The sequence below is a fragment of the Euprymna scolopes genome, chromosome 33 (assembly GCF_053919585.1).
Source record: "Euprymna scolopes isolate OS-2025 chromosome 33, ASM5391958v1, whole genome shotgun sequence".
NCBI classification, from domain to species: Eukaryota; Metazoa; Mollusca; class Cephalopoda; order Sepiida; family Sepiolidae; genus Euprymna; species Euprymna scolopes.
Window position 1 is genome coordinate 56814888 of NC_136514.1, and position 16300 is coordinate 56831187.

At 34.6% G+C, this 16300-nt stretch overlaps 1 protein-coding gene across 2 annotated transcripts in view; it reads right to left on the reverse strand.

The window, feature by feature from the left end:
* The window catches only part of LOC145258228 (RING finger protein 32-like), a 44654-nt gene that overhangs the window by 6408 nt on the left and 21946 nt on the right, over positions 1-16300 (reverse strand). For both annotated transcript variants that reach the window (XM_080116179.1, XM_080116181.1), the window contains exons 5-7: positions 15364-15396; positions 12671-12795; positions 6612-6720 (exon numbers count right to left, since the gene is read on the reverse strand). In XM_080116179.1, coding sequence (XP_079972305.1) covers positions 6612-6720; positions 12671-12795; positions 15364-15396 — 267 coding nt within the window. The remainder of the gene's footprint in view (positions 1-6611; positions 6721-12670; positions 12796-15363; positions 15397-16300) is intronic.

The window sequence follows — 16300 nt, forward strand, 5'->3', positions numbered from 1 at the left end:
ATTACTTCAAAAGATTTTTAAAAAGTGTTTTCGATAATTAAAAAAAAAAAAAGAGCGTAAAAAGTCTGTTCAATAATTCTTTTAAAAAAATACGACTAATTTTAATAATTCTTAATTGAAATAAGACCAAAAAAAAACTTTTCAATGATTATTAAATAAAAAAGAAAGATCAGGAAAACTTAATAAAAAAAGAGTACATACACTATAGGAATTATAGGTGTGAGAGAAAAAAGTGAAGAAACTGATTTGCCTAGTCATTGCTTTCTGGTAGTAATATGCAGGAAGTCAGGAAGCACATTAGCTGACTATAACTCTAATATTTATAAAAGATAAAAAGATGCATGTATAGCAAGATCTGAAATGACAAGGTATGGTTTTCAGTTGATTTACTTTTTGGAAAATAAATAAATACATTTAATGCATTTATTGTATTTGTCTGGAAGCAAGTGTAACAATTTCATAAGAAAGATCTATTTGTTTTTTATGTACATGCAATCTCTTGCAGAATATTCAGTTGTTGTTCAGTTGACAAAAACAGGCATGTTAAGACTTGCATAGGAGTACACTATGTTATTCAAACACTTCTGTGCATGTGCAAAGCTTTCAGCAAACAACCATTTCCACTCACCTCATTGGTGGGAAGAGACAAACCAGTTCCTAAATGCGACACCATAAAGATAAGACACAAAGAACATATTCTTATTTTTTGCCACAAAATGGAAACATGAGATGGAACTCCTGAACACAATATTCTGTTGCAGGGCCGAATGTCAGTGGCAATCGACCCTACAACTAAAAGATGATGCAGGCAAGAAAAAGATGAATGACAATGGCAAAGAAGAGATGACACACGCAGTTGATACAGTCATGAACGAACACAGGTCCATCTAGGTTTATTTTTTGAAACACAAATAAAGGAAGTCGAAAGTCTTAGATTGAGAGTTGGAGTACTGCTTGTGTTCGAATTGAAGCGGCTTTGTAGCCGTAGCTGGAAATTGCAGGAAGGTACAGGCTTGCTATAGAAGGGTGCTGGAAACTGCATAAAGGCACTGTACAAGTTGCGGGAAGGTTCCAGGCAAGTTGCAGGAAGGTGCTGGGAATAGCAGGAAGAGGAGTCAAATTTGCAAAGATAAATAATGACTTTTCAGAGAAGGAGAAAGGTAGGTGTGTGTGTGTGTCGTCTGGTGTGAGCCGATGATGAGTAGCTGCAATGTTGAGTCAGCTGCTGCTACTGAGTTTGGCTGCTGTCTGGTGGAGGAGTAGTCTAACCCGTTCTGTGGTGGCATGGCTGTTACTGCTGCATTGGGTTAAGCTGCTGACGGGACAAACCTCATCGCTTGGTGATCTAGCCGTTTCTGACTGCTTGTAATTTTCGTTTTTGGTTTGTGTTTGTTTTCATGTTTTAATGTACTGTAAAAAGCGATCTGTCTGGGGGTTGTGTTTACTTGTCTGTATCAAATTAAAGCTGATAAAGTCGTGGATGTATCTGAGTGGGAATTGTACTCTTACAGTGTTCCATGGAATAATTATTTGTGTTGATGTACATGCTGGAGGGATGTCGGCTGTGATGATTTTGTTTTGAATTTGATTCTTTTTTTCATGAGTGGTTTTCTTTTGGTTGAAATCGTGACAAGGGCCCCTTCCCGGATAATTAATTGTAAATCAATTGAAAACAAAAGGTATTCCTTAGGGAAGGTAACTTTCCTTCCTGAACGGGTCTTTTTGGGGGTGATGCTTGGAGGTTCTGGTGTCTGCACTGATCGTGGCTGTGTTTCTGTTTTTGCTGTTGCAGCAGGTTGAATTACTGGCAGCAACTTTTCTAGAAAAGCTGGTTTCACTCTTTCGATGGAGATGGTGTCTGTTCAGTTTTCTCGCCTGATGGTAAGGTGCTTTCCAGAATGCTACAGTACTTTGAATGACCCTTGGTACATCAGTGTTAATGACCTTTTAATTTCATCGTTTCTAATGAAGATGAATTCGCAATCCTGTAGTTGTTGATGGGCATGCACAGGAGTTGGTAATTGCCTGGTCAATTGGCACTTCAGCTGAGATATTCTTTGGCTCAGTTCCTGGTTGAAAGGAATTATTGTAATGGGATTTGAGATGGAATCATTGGAGTATTATCCTGGTAGAGAAAGTGCTGTGCCAAAAACTAGCTCGGCTAGGGTGCACCCCAAATTTTCCTTACGGGAGTTAGAAATTGACAGTAGAATTAAGGGTAGATCATTCACTCAAGTGTTGGTGTTATGTTTTGTCATGAGCGAAGTCTTTAAGGTACAGTGGAATCTGTCTATGAGGCCACTGGTGCAGGGGTGATAGGTTGTGGTTTTAATATGCTTAACACCGAGTAGCTGGGTAACCTCTTGGAATAGTGTGGACTGGAACTGTGCACCATGATCTGTCGTGATTATGCCGGGAACACCAAAAATTGCTATCCACTTGTGCAGGATCGCCTTTGCAACTGTGTTGGCTGAAGTGTCTTTGATCGGTATGGTAATGGGCCACTGGGAAAAACAATCAACGATGGTGAGGAGGTATTGGAAATCGTGATACATGGGGAGAGGTCCGACTATATCAACATGTATGTGGCTAAAACATGTATCAGGATCATTAAAAGGGGATTACATCTCTGGCACTCAAAACAGATCGATATCCAGTCATGAATGTTGGTATTTATTCTGGGCCAAACAAAATGGTCTGCAATAAGTTTCAATGTAGCACACTTGCTTGGGTGTGATAATCCGTGTAGGTGTTCAAAAATTTGCCTTCTGAGTATTGGTGATATATAGGGTCTGGAGTGGTCCAAAGCCACATCGCACAGAAATGTTTTGTTGCTTAAAGGTACCGGAAATTCTTTAAGTCATAGGAATGTGTTGGCCAAAATGTAGGGATGATTGTATCAGATTCTTGACTTGCCGCTATCTGGTCTTGACTGAGCAGGCTCTCCCTCAATTCATTGATTTTAGTCCATGACAAGGTGCTGGCAACGGTGTTGCCTGCCCCTCTGATGTGACATATGTTGAACATAAACTGCGAGATGTAATCAAGATGTCTAATCTCGCGAGTTGCATATCTATCCAAATTGTTCAACAGGGAGGTCGTCAAAGGCTTGTGGTTTGTAAAGATTGTTAAACTCTGGCCTTCCAGCAAATGTTGAAAGTGTTTTATGGCCAAGTATATGGCCAGGAGCTCCTTAGAGAAGGTGCTATATCTTGACTACGCTGGTAATAATTGTTTTGAGAAGAAAGTAATTGACTTGCACTGTTCCCCAATCTTGTTCTCTATCACTGCTCCAACACCGGTGTCTGAGGTATCTGTTGTGAGATACGTCCAAGCCCAGGTGTCATCGCTTAGATGGGCCAACTTGGCAAAGTCAGCCATGGAAGATTTTGCCTGAAAGGCCTCCACCTTGTCTCCTTCCAAGGAAATGGCTTTAATTTTTTTTCTGCAAGAGATTTAGTAGGGGGTAGGGCAAGGAGTTTCGAGCATTCAAGGATAAATCTCCGATAGAAGTTCATCATCTTCAGGAAACATTGCAACTGTTTAATGAAATTGGGTATTGGAAATTCCTGGATAACTCTTATTAATTAGGGTAGAGGGGTTGGTTTTTCGGCATCTGTATGATGTCCAAGAAAATCTATATGACAGCTGCCAAATTCACATTCGTCCAGGAAGGACGTTTATATTCTTAAAGGGAGATAACTCTTTTTGTATCTGGAAATTATCCTTTCTCGTCAAGACATCGAAGCAGGATATATATATATATATATATATATATATATATATATATATATATATATATATATAAAGAAGATATTAAATAAAAGTGTCTGAATACATAGAAAATAATATTTTTGTAACTAAAATATGTTGCTTAAAATCCATACAATTTTTCAAGAGTTGAGAAGATGTTCTGGATATGAAATTAAACTACATGCGGTGGTGAAACTAATTGATTAGTTTAGTTGTGTGATAACGATAACCAACACGTACGAATTTTTCTATTTTCACCCCTTAGCAGCCCTTTTCCTGGATGAAAACCAATTAAAAAGTTTTCCACATGTCTGAATATGCTATATATCAAATTTCAAGTCTGTAGATCAAACATTCATTGAGTATATAGGTTGAGAATTGTCCTAACACACACATTCTCATTTTTATAGATATATTAACAGGCCACCCCACATTGCCCGGTTGTAAAATAGGCGTAAATATTATATTTAATTCATACAGAAACTGAGATAAGTGCATGTGAGTGCTATGTTTTTTCTTAATAGTTGATTTCTTGTAAGTAAAAAAAAATAGAAAATACTCGGGTTAAGATCGAAACCAAGACCAAAAGGCATTGAGTCAAGTGTGATAACCATTAGGCAGGTTTAAGATAATCTTTAAAAAGTGTTTCCAAACCTACTCTTAACATAATGAATCTGTAATGTGAACCATTCATGCATGTTAGCCCCCATGTATATATATATATATATATATATATATATATATATATATATATATACATAAACTAAACTGGTTCCCCCCACCAGACTTGTTTGGTGAGGAGGGCGGCTAGTCTCCCTTAAATGAACTCTTTTTCTGGGTCAACGGCCAACTAGCACCAACTGTGTGTGTGTATATGTGTATTGGGGTAGAGAGGGCTCCCGTAAGCCGTGGTGAAAGCAACCTTTCTAGGAGAAGCAAATCTCTGATTTTTTTAAAAAACCATAAAGCGGAAGACCAGTACCCGCATTAAGCTGGTCTGCAGTTTAATTTGTTGCTGGCTATCTTGCTCTTGCTTGTTGCTGGATCTCAACATTTTGAACCGAGAGAGAGAGAGACTTAGCTGTCGTATAAAGCTAAGACTCTGTAACATCATATTTGTATAGATACTCCCTCAGACATTTGGGCTCATGGATTTTAGATGTCTGAGGGAGTGGCACTCGTCTGACAAGACTTTGCAATTATCATATATATATATATACTTGCAAAAGTACCCGCCGTTGACTGGGTTCAAAAACAGCCTACAGAAAATGGACTCTGATTTATGAAAGTATGATAGGTTATGAAAAGGAACGGTTGTAAATTTGGGGTGAATTTGGGGGTATCAAAACCAAAGCAAAATATGATGAAAGTAAAAAGAAAATAGATAAACCCCATAATTTATTATACCATATCTGTTCAAACTGAAGCACTTATCACAATATTCTGTGGATCTATATTAAAAAATCTTGTTAAACTTTGTGACATATTTCCATTCTATGGAGGTCAGGTGCGAACGAACACCCCAGAATTTTATTATACCATATTTCTTCAAACTGAAACATAATTATCAAAGTATACTTACGCAGATAGATATGAAAAGTCTTTATTAAAGTTTGTGCCTATTTCCATTCTATGGAGGCCATGTGCGAACGCAGATCCCACAAGTTTATTATACCATCCCTATTTAAGTTAAAACATACTTATCAAAGTATTCTTATGTACATCTATATCAAAAACACTTGTAAACATTTTTTTTTAATTTTTTAATTTTTTATTTCCATACTTTGTGGACCAGGCACGACCGCAGACCCCACAATTTTAATGAACCACCGTTCTGCCAGATCAAACATACCCATTCCTGTGTCTCTATACATCTTCTATCATTATATGTAATCAGTTTTTTAAAATAATCAACCATATAGACGCCTATTCATGATCACACACACATACACACACACACAAACACACACACACACACACACACACAAACACACACACAGACATTCAGCTTTATATTATATATATATATATAGATATATAAATAGATTTTCAAGTCTCTATTGGCATAAACATATTTTATGTCTTTAAAAAAGACAACGGGGGTGATAAGTCATTAAATATGTTGAGGTTCTTCGTTATTGTGGCAAAATTTGAAGTGAAATTAATCGCATCTATACTGAATTGTCATGTCACAGTTATGAAAATATCCTCAAATACCAAAAGGCGATAAGGTAGAAAATTAATTATTAATAAAAATAGTTTTTGAAGACAATTAGTGAAAATTGAGTTTTGCAAAAAAAAAAAAAAAAAAAAAGAAAAGAAAAAAACCGGAGAGTTCCAATCATAACAAAAAGGAGGTAAATATTTTCTGGAAAAAATGAAAATCTTTGGCCAATTTAGCAAAACTTAATTTTCTGCTAATTGTTTTCATTAATAATTAATTTTCTACCTTATGGTATTTTGTATTTTTGGATATTTTCATTACTGTGGTATGAAAATTCAGTAGATATCATTGGTTTCACTTGAAATTCAATATTTCATTTTTTTTAATTTCGCTACAATAACGAAGAAGATCCTGCATTCATGCCAATGAAGAATCGGAAATATGTAATAAACCTAATTTATATTATAAATTAAAATTATATTTAACGATTTTCTTTAATTTTTAGTGTACATACCTTTTGTTGTCTGTTCTATATGGTATAGCAAAGAGGTTTCCTGCTATTTTATTTTGAAATAACATATTTTACCTGTATATCTACGAGCACCCCTTTTCCACTTCCTTCTTTTCATTTTTTTTGTTTTTGCTTTTACCTTCGTTAAATAGTCCATATCTTACTAGAATAATAATCACTTGCCTTCTTCTCAAAGAATTTCTTCCTTAAAAGTGGATTCTGGGGTGGAGTGACCTCCCTTAGTTTGCGATACCAGTTTCTGACCACGTAACCTCTCCAGGCTGCTTGAATTCTAGAATAAACAATACAGAACACATAAAACAAGTACAGTCGAACCTCAAGATATGAAATTAATTGGTTCCGGCTTATGTAATCTGTCATATGTATAACTTGCAACTGTATCTGGATGTAGGAGTCATGGTTAAATATTTTAAGATGTTAAGAATTTTGGAATCTTTTGTCAAAACAATTGGATTCTGTATAAAATAAGCCCCCAAAATATACGAAAGTATATTAAAATTTTTGTATCCTGAAACGTGTAATCTAATCCATTCCAAACCCTATGAAAAGACTTATTTAATTTTATAAGGGTAAAACCTGGATGAAAATAAGTAGTCAAATAGTACCTAACTTAACCGTTAATACTTTCTATTACTATTTATATTTTGTTACATATTATGTTATTATATTTTGTTTCTTTGACATCCAACTATAAAATTCTATTTAATAAAAAATGACTGAGAGATATGATATAATTTTTAATCGTTATTTTAATCACTACTCATAAAGTCACAACCTCAACCAATCTCTGAATCTTGCCGCCATCTTAGTTAATAAGAATTACTCAACACTCGAGATCGTGACGGCATTGATTCTTCGCCGCCATCTTAGTTAATAAGAATTACTCAACACTCAAGATCGTGATGGCATTGATTCTTAGCCGCCATCTTAGTTAATAAGAATTACTCAACACTCAAGATCGTGACTGCATTGATTCTTTGCCGCCATCTTAGTTAATAAGAATTACTCAACACTAGAGATCGTGACCACATTGATTCTTCGCCGTCATCTTAGTTAATAAGAATTACTCAACACTCAAGATCATGCCTGCACTGATTCTTCGCTGATTTGATTTCCTACCACCATCTTTGTTCAACACAATGTCTCAATACTTAACAAGGCTAAATTCTAGACAAACACCAAGAAATGATATAAGAATTATACAATGCGTATTATTTGGATTATTCAGACTACTGTTCTTATCATGAGTTTTATTTACACTCATAACCTCAGACCTTCTTCAGATATAGCTTGTCGAATTCAGGAATCTTTCTGCCAAACTTAGGAAACTAGATGGAATTGCAAATAGAATTCTTTATTTAATCCACAGCCATGACTGAGTAATTCGCAATTATATTCTTAGTATTGCCCTTATTAAAGATCGAACCTTCATCCTTCATAAAAGTGCCATTTAAAACTGAAAAAGGTTGGAGGTTACATCATCTGAAACGTTGTGAGAATAACGCTCAAGATGAAAACAGTAGTTCGAATAACCTAATACAAATTATCAATCCTCATCTCAAAAATTCATATAAGAATTATACAATGGTTATGAAATGTGAATTGATTTTTAGATTTGATGACTTCAGAAGAAGATGAATCTTTACAATATATGGAAATGTGTGCAGAACAAAAGATTGTTGGTTTGGAATTGAAAAAAAATTAACCTAATTTTCATATTTCACAAACAATTTAAAATTTTTTAAAAAACAATATTTAGCATTGCTTATAACAATAACTATTTATCGTTTTTAAACTACCATTGAAACTAAATCTAAATAAAAAAAGGAATTTTAATTGTTCAATTCTTTTTATGAAAACTGAATTAAAATAAGGTCAGAGAAAATAAAGAACAATGCAATTTAAATATGTTGAAAAATAGGTTAAGTCGAAAAATAGATTAGTGAGAATTCTTTGCCTGCAGAAATGGTTTGGGAACATGTGCGAACCAGGTATGTTTAGGCCACGTGAGTTTCCCACGTGAGTGGGTCACGTTGAGAGCCATACTTGATGTCATAGCATAAAAGCAGATTTTCAATATAGTTTGCTAGTATTAGGAGATTAGTGGGACAGAGAGAGACAGAGTCCAGAGTCGAGTTGGACAGAGATAGAGCTGACATGAGGAGGGTCTCCCTTTAGAAGCGAAGGGTTAGAACATTAAACATGTAGAAACAGCTTTGAATTCCTGGATGACATCATCATTTCGACTGGTCATGCGATAATAAAGAACATCATCATATTTTTGTAACTGCCATCTTCGTGTCGTCTTTCTACAACGAAGGTAATGTGTAATCATCTTTAATGAACTTTGTATAACCCATCCTAAGTAATGTGTGCCCCTCTCTATCATAAGTAATGACTGTCCCCTCCTCCTGTGATAAAAGAACTGATCACTCTCTCTCTCCTCGCTACAATATATGTTATAAGAAACCACAGACTGTAAAGTGTATAAATGTCATCTTCCTCTCATCAATATGAATGTCCCCATCCTATCTAATAAAAAGACCACACTACACAACATATCTAGTTATGGCTGACGGAACAAGAACATACTATCCCTGAGAAGTAATAAAGGGTTTTGTTTGAAATTCCATCCAAATTCTTAAGTCCAACAAACATTCCCGAGTCTGACAAGATACACCTGAAGATGATCGGAGGTTACATTGACATTGTTGTGAAAATGACGCTCAAGATGAGAACAGTAGTCCGATGAATCCAAATAACACTAGTTGTTTTTTTTTGTTTTTTTTATAGTTGCTTTCATCTATTTCGTCAACATTTATTACAAATATTACAAAAGGTAGAAAACATTTGAAAACATTTTGAAACACTTGGTGTGGAGTTGAATTAAGTATATTTCATGATTTTCATGGCGCTGTGTGAGAAAACACTTTAGCGTTAATTTTTCTTTGATTTTGAGTTTTCAAGTCTGAACTGGTTGTAAAACAAATTTTCTAATGATAGTAGATAATTTCTTTTTCATGGAAATCACTCGAGACAAGGCATGAAACCACTTGATGTAAGGAGCCAACAAGAATTAAATTATTGTAAAGACAGGAGATGCCTATTGACCTTAGTCTTGAAAGACCAAGACTGTAGGTAGAAGTAAAACAGTGAGCAGGAAGAGAGTTCCACAACCTTACAGTCCTTGGAAGGAAGTTACTGGAATAGGAAACTGTATTAGAATAAGGTATTAAAACAACGAATTGATGGAGATCTATAGACAAGTGGGTCAAACAAGCTGGAACAAAGCAAGCAGAGAATAAATCAGAAAATTCTGAGGAATACATGCCATAATAGTATTTGTAATAAAGACTGAGACTAGCAATATCATGTTTGTGAGAGAGACGTTACAGTGAAGAAGAAAAGGTAGGGACACGTTTCTGCAATTTACCAGGAGCCTTCAAATGGGGCACAGATTCACCAGCCCAAACATGACAACAGTACTCCATACATGGTCTGATAATAGATTTGTTGAGATAGAGAATAGCATCGGGTGTGAGAAAGAGATAACTGATTTTATGAGAATCAGAAATAGCAATGGATTTAAGATATGGATTCCAAGAAAGATTTGATCAGAAAGAAAGATTAAAATTTTTAGAGTCGATTTCTCATCGAGAACAGGGCTATCCATAAGAATCTCAGAAAGAAAAGGGATATGCCTGCGATTGAAAGACCATAGCTGAGTCTTAACAGGATTAAATGAAACAACCGATTTCTTAACCCGATCTATAACTGAACTCAGATTAACTTCTAAATCAACTGCATATTTTAACTGATCAGAGGAAGATGGGCAAGAAGCAATACCAGAATAGAGGGTGGTGTCATCAGCATAAATGTTGAAAAATATTCCTGATGTTGACAAGATACACCTGAATAAGGTCAGAGGTTACATCATGATGCAAGATAAATCTGTTCATTTGTTAATACTAGTTAGCAACGATTAGAAATGGCTTGAGTAACAATTTTTTTGTTTTTGTTTCACAATAGCAAAATGATTTTGTTTCAATCTGATTTATAATGCACGACGTTGTTACATATAGTGCAATGCTTTATGAACCTAAGTGCAGTATATCATTTTTTAGTAAGATTTATATATAATTACATGTAAATATGAACAGGTAATAGTTAATGCCATTGGGTTTATGGAATAGATTATGGGTAGACGCCATGTTATTTCTTTCAAATAGATTTTGTAAGCATCCAACAAAAGTAAACCATAAATCTGAAAAACTTATTTGATTAGCCAATCTGGAAAGTAAGATTTGAACCAAAAGGGAGGAGTGATTAATGGAAGTAGGAGAGGAAATTTTAATGAAACATGTAAATGCAACAATGACAGTCTTTTTGAGAAGTGAAGTAAATTTCCCAGTGAATGATGGGAGAGTATTAGTAAATTTTTACGAGAGTCAAATGTACTTCTACCTCCTAAGTATGACGTGCTTGGGAGAGCCAGTTTGGCTGGAATTAATGTAAGAAATGAGAAAATTCAACAAGACGACTGCTATCTTTTATAAACAATCAGGTACTGGATGGAAGCATGCCAATATTGGAGTTATGTGTGACATCTCTGTTAATAGTCCTATGATGTCTGATTGAAGAGAGCAAAAACAACTGTACTGTATTAATATAGTAGACGAGGAAAGCAAAAATAAGTTATGCATTATTAAAAAGAAAATTGTAAGATAGAATATAGGTGGGCATTTAGGGGTTCCATTTCATATAACCAACTAGATAAGAAAATGATAATGAAAGATCTGAGGAACTTATGAAACAATGCCACTAGTGATTGATGAATTAATACATTAACATCAGAAATATTCTGTCGTTCATGTTCATCAATTCATCTTAAGGCCGATTTCAGCAACAAATGTGACACTTCTGTGTTTAATCATGAATGTTTTGTGTTTCTACTTCTGGAAAAATCTAGAGATGCAGAATGAATCAGGATTATGAAAACAATCTATTTAAAGCTTCCTGCCCATAGACTGTAACAGAGCATGTATGGGTATGTGTGAAAGAATCAGCAGCAGCCAAGGGATGATTGGCTAGTGAAGGTATTAGCAGCAGCAGCCGTTAAAGCATATGTGCAAATTAGCAAGTGTGCACAAGCTTGCATCACAAGAAAAGGAGAGAAAAATACACCACGTGGTTGAAGGAGAAAAGCAGCATGCATACCGGGCAAGATGGACGTGTGAATATGAGGGTAAGAAAGCTAGGTGATAACATGAGCATGAGGTGACGGGGAAACAGACTTTTAAAAAGGACACGTGTGTGCAAAAAGATTTTGGAAATATAATGAAATATGTTGTTTTGGAACAACCACAAATAAATGCATTTCATTTGCACTTAAAAAATACTGAGTCTGCCATGTAAGTAACTCCACATTGATCAATGTAAGTATTCCCATAGTGTTCTTCATCTGTCAGCTGACAAACATTTAGACTCATTAACCCTTATCCACATAAGTAGTGATCCAAAATTATAAGAATAAAATAAAACTTGCTTACTTTATACTTCTACCCAATCATGGTTGATAGGATGAGAACAATCCACTATTGTGAATAATGTAATATGTTGCTATGAGAAAAGTCTTTAACTTAACAGCTTTCCACATTTTCTACCAAGCTCCAACCCCTGTCCCATCACAGCAATATTGTATCCGAATATTTGTTTTATAAGTATTTCAATGAAATTCTACAACAAACATACTGTAATTGTATCCCCTCAATGCAAAACCTTAACAAGCCTGACAAGCAGCAAAGTTACACCTCTTCACCATAGATGTCTTCAGATGGCAGGAAACGTTTTACTATAATACATTCTTGCCTCAAACCGCATGCCTTTGGAATACTCTCCCTGCTCATAGTTTCCTTGACTGTATCAACATGCAGAAATTGAAATGTAAACTAATATCTTCCTGCACAACTCCCCATTTAGGATGCCTCTTTATAAATCTGGCCTCTAATTCACAGTAATCTCTTATCAGTGGCAGCGTGCCTTGTTTGGGGGTGAATGTTTTTTTTTTTTAATTGAAAAAAAAAACACGATTAATGCAATATTAGTATAAAATTAGAAAAGATCCAAAGAACTTATGAAGCAACACCACAACTCGGCCTGTATGTTGCAAAAGAGGATTATTATTAAAGATGTATGTGTCGTATGTAAACGTGTTTACTTACATGGTGGCACATCGAGAATAGTGAAATCTCTTTCCTTCATGAATGACTCTGGTTTGGTATTCTTGTTGACGACACAGTGGACAAGTTTTTCTACCTACATACTGCTCAAACGCCTGCAGACAAACCTGAAATGATTGCATTTAAACTACAGTAATGCCCAAACTGATCTTATGTCAAACTAGGCTGGAAAGAAAGATTGGTAGGCTTAATAGATATCAACACAGACTATTGAATCGGCTATATCAACTAACTCTCTTTTTCTTGTAATCATTTGACCTAATTTTTCCCTTGTCCAATGGCCAAACGTTTTCTGATATTATGCAATCTCAATCTTCAGCGGGTCAGCTGTCTTCAGATTCCACTCTGTGTAGTTTTGTCAAATTACTTTTTTCCAAGTTTTCAATGTTCGGTCAATGTTTCTGTGATTTACAGCATCCATGCTTGTGCAGAAGTTTATTAAGGAGAACAAATACTCCTTATGACCATACCAAACTTCTCATCCTCGAGTTGTACTTGGCCTTGGTAAGTAATGATCCAATAAGTATAAAAATAAAATAAAAAAACAACTTTCTTAGCACTTCTACACGATCATGGTTGACAGAACGAGAACAATCTACTATTAGATTTTCACTTTGCTTGTATAAACATTATATATCAAGACAAGGTTCTTGTTGCGAGTTGCATTTCGGTGAAAAGAGAAAAGGAACTGGAACAAATATTTGAAGGAGGACACGAATATGCGTGTGACGAGTATAAAGAGAAGTATATATTTTTGAGGGACAGGGACTGAAAGAGGAAAAGGGATTATGGGATTACAGCGTAAAAGGGAGGTAATCATGAAACGGTCTATGATAGGAGTTATCATACTTACTTTCAACAGTTCTAGATCGTTTGAGGACAAAATCACTGATGTCAATTTATAAAGTTTATTAATCAGAAAAAGAAGAGTCGAAAAGAAAAAAAAATAAAGATACAGGTTTTTTTCTTTCTTTTCTTTTCATATTCACCAAGAACAAGGTAAATTACCACTGATGTAAGGGGCTACTATGAATAACGGTTCATGTCTACAGGAATGTTTTAAGCAGGAAGTTGAGCAGCGAGATATCTGATAGAATGCGAGGAAGGAATTCCAACTTTACTATTTGCCTCCTTCCTCGAGACTCATATTCACAAATACATGTATATATATATATATATATATATATATATATATATATATATATATATATATATATATATATATATATATATATACTCGGGTTTTTTTATATTCAAAAGTAATGGACTAATGAATTCAACGAGGTTGTTAGATAGTGCTCAATAAAAGAGCTGATAATACTTATATATATATATATATAGTCATCCACATATAGATAGCACTGTTTCGTTGTATCACAACTCATCAGTGTGGCTAGACATACACCTTTTCCCAGCCATGGATCGAACCTACAACCATCACGTTGACAGTTGGCAGCTCTAACCATCGGACCAAGAATCAGTGCCCGTAAATATTTCTCCTCAAATGCCTATTAAATTAGCATTTGCCCGTCGCACAGTGCTCAAACTGTCAGTTTGTTTACAAACAAACAGTGGGCTTCGCTTATATATATACTTCCCCAAAACCTCTGGCCTTGATGGAGGGGAGACTAAAACTTGCTGCTATGGTTTCAATTGATCTGAAATAACAGAAAGGGGAGAATTGATTTCAAATATTTCTCATATGTTACATCTCCCCTCTTTTAGAAATAGGGTACGATTATGAATATCTCCAGTATCAAATAACTCTTATACGTTGTGAAATTTACTTTATATATGAAAACCAAAGAGAGAAAATATAACATATGAGAAATATTTGAAATCAAGTCTCCCCTTGCTGTTTTTTCAGATCATTTGAACCCACAGCAGTAACTTTTAGTCTCCCCTACATCAAGGCCAGAGGTTTTGGGGAAATATCAGATATTTTGTAATTTATATGCAAAACTAGGAAAACAAATGACTATGATTGAAACATTGGGAAAGGTGTAGTATCTTTCAACCCTCAAAAAATCCTAAACATTACCACTATGAAAGGTTTTCAAGGGTGCTGAAAACGAAAGTAATGTTCAAAATTCCAGGAAATGAGTAATTTCCAAGTTATGAAAAAAATTATAATTTTTAAAAGTGGGGGATCACTTTTCTCCATTAATTTAACGTAAAATAGACACCTACTTTATAGCTACCTTTTTGCTATTATGGCCTAGTAGACTAACGCAAAATATACCTTAAAAAACTTGTTTTCTTTAGGTTTTGAGGTATGCTGAAAACGAATATTGCATTTAAATTTTCCGCAAATAAGTATTTTTCGGGATGTTAAGTAAAAATATGTGCACTTGTGCATACAACAATAGCCACCACTTTTATCATAAACAATTACATTGCTTAATACCCAGACAAATACTTATTTGCAGAAAATTTAAATGCAATATTCGTTTTCAGCATACCTAAACACCTATAGAAAACAAGTCTTTTTAAGGTAGGTTTTGTGTTGGTCTATCAGACAACAATTACCAAATAAACACCATCCCTACAAAAAATAACAGGCACACTTCTGGAAAGCATTCTTACCCCAAACTCACCCATTTATAAAATACTCGTATAGGTTTTTTTTTTTTTTCCGTTATTGTGATTGTAAAGATGTGCTTGATTTTACTTACCTTGTGAAAGACATGGGAACAGGATAGCAACACCTAAACATAAAAAGATACACAATAGATTAGTATACAAATGATATATGATATTTTTCTTGATATTTCTATAAAAGACCCATATTGAACTGAATTAGTGCTGGAATGATTAATTGAAATCGGGAATTGGAAAAAATCAGAACTTTTTGACATTATTTTATTTTTTATTTTTTATTTTTATTTTCTTCCTTTGAAGATTGTAATGCTGGGTATGGGGCAGCCAAACCAGCTGCCAACATTGCCCCGCTTTTTTATTGAAACCAACCGAGAGCTCTTTTTAGTATCCTCACTGTTCCCTTAAGTGCAATTGTCTGAATCTCTTTTGCACTTCGGAAAATTTGTGCCAACTTAATTGTTTTCCTTTTCTCTTTCTTTTTGCTTGTTTAAAACTTAATTATCTCTTGCTGCTACTAATTATTGATTTTAAATTATGAGTAAAACTAAGATCTATAGATTATCTCTTCCCCAAGTGTATTTGTACATTTGCAAAAGTGTGTTCACCTATTATACATGGGTTCTATGCCAATCCAAAAGTTAAAAGAAAACAGCTTCACGGATAAAAATTTTGAGATTTAAAAAGAATCGGAATCGGTCATTGTGTTGGAATTGGGAATTTAGAACAAAATCAGTAACTGTATCGGAATCAGAAAAAAATTTTGAATCATTCTATCACTAACCTGAATGTTTCCCATTTACAGAACAGACTAGAAATAGCCCAGATATTGTTGAACAGTAAGCACCTCCAATGTGCGACACAGATTTACCCCCTCTCCATATGTAACACTATGTAACTGCAATCTAATTTAATATTATCATCATAAATTTTAAACCATTTAAAAGAAGAAGATTCAAATAAACTAGTAATATTTTTTTTTAATTTTACAACATACAAAAATAATGAAAATAC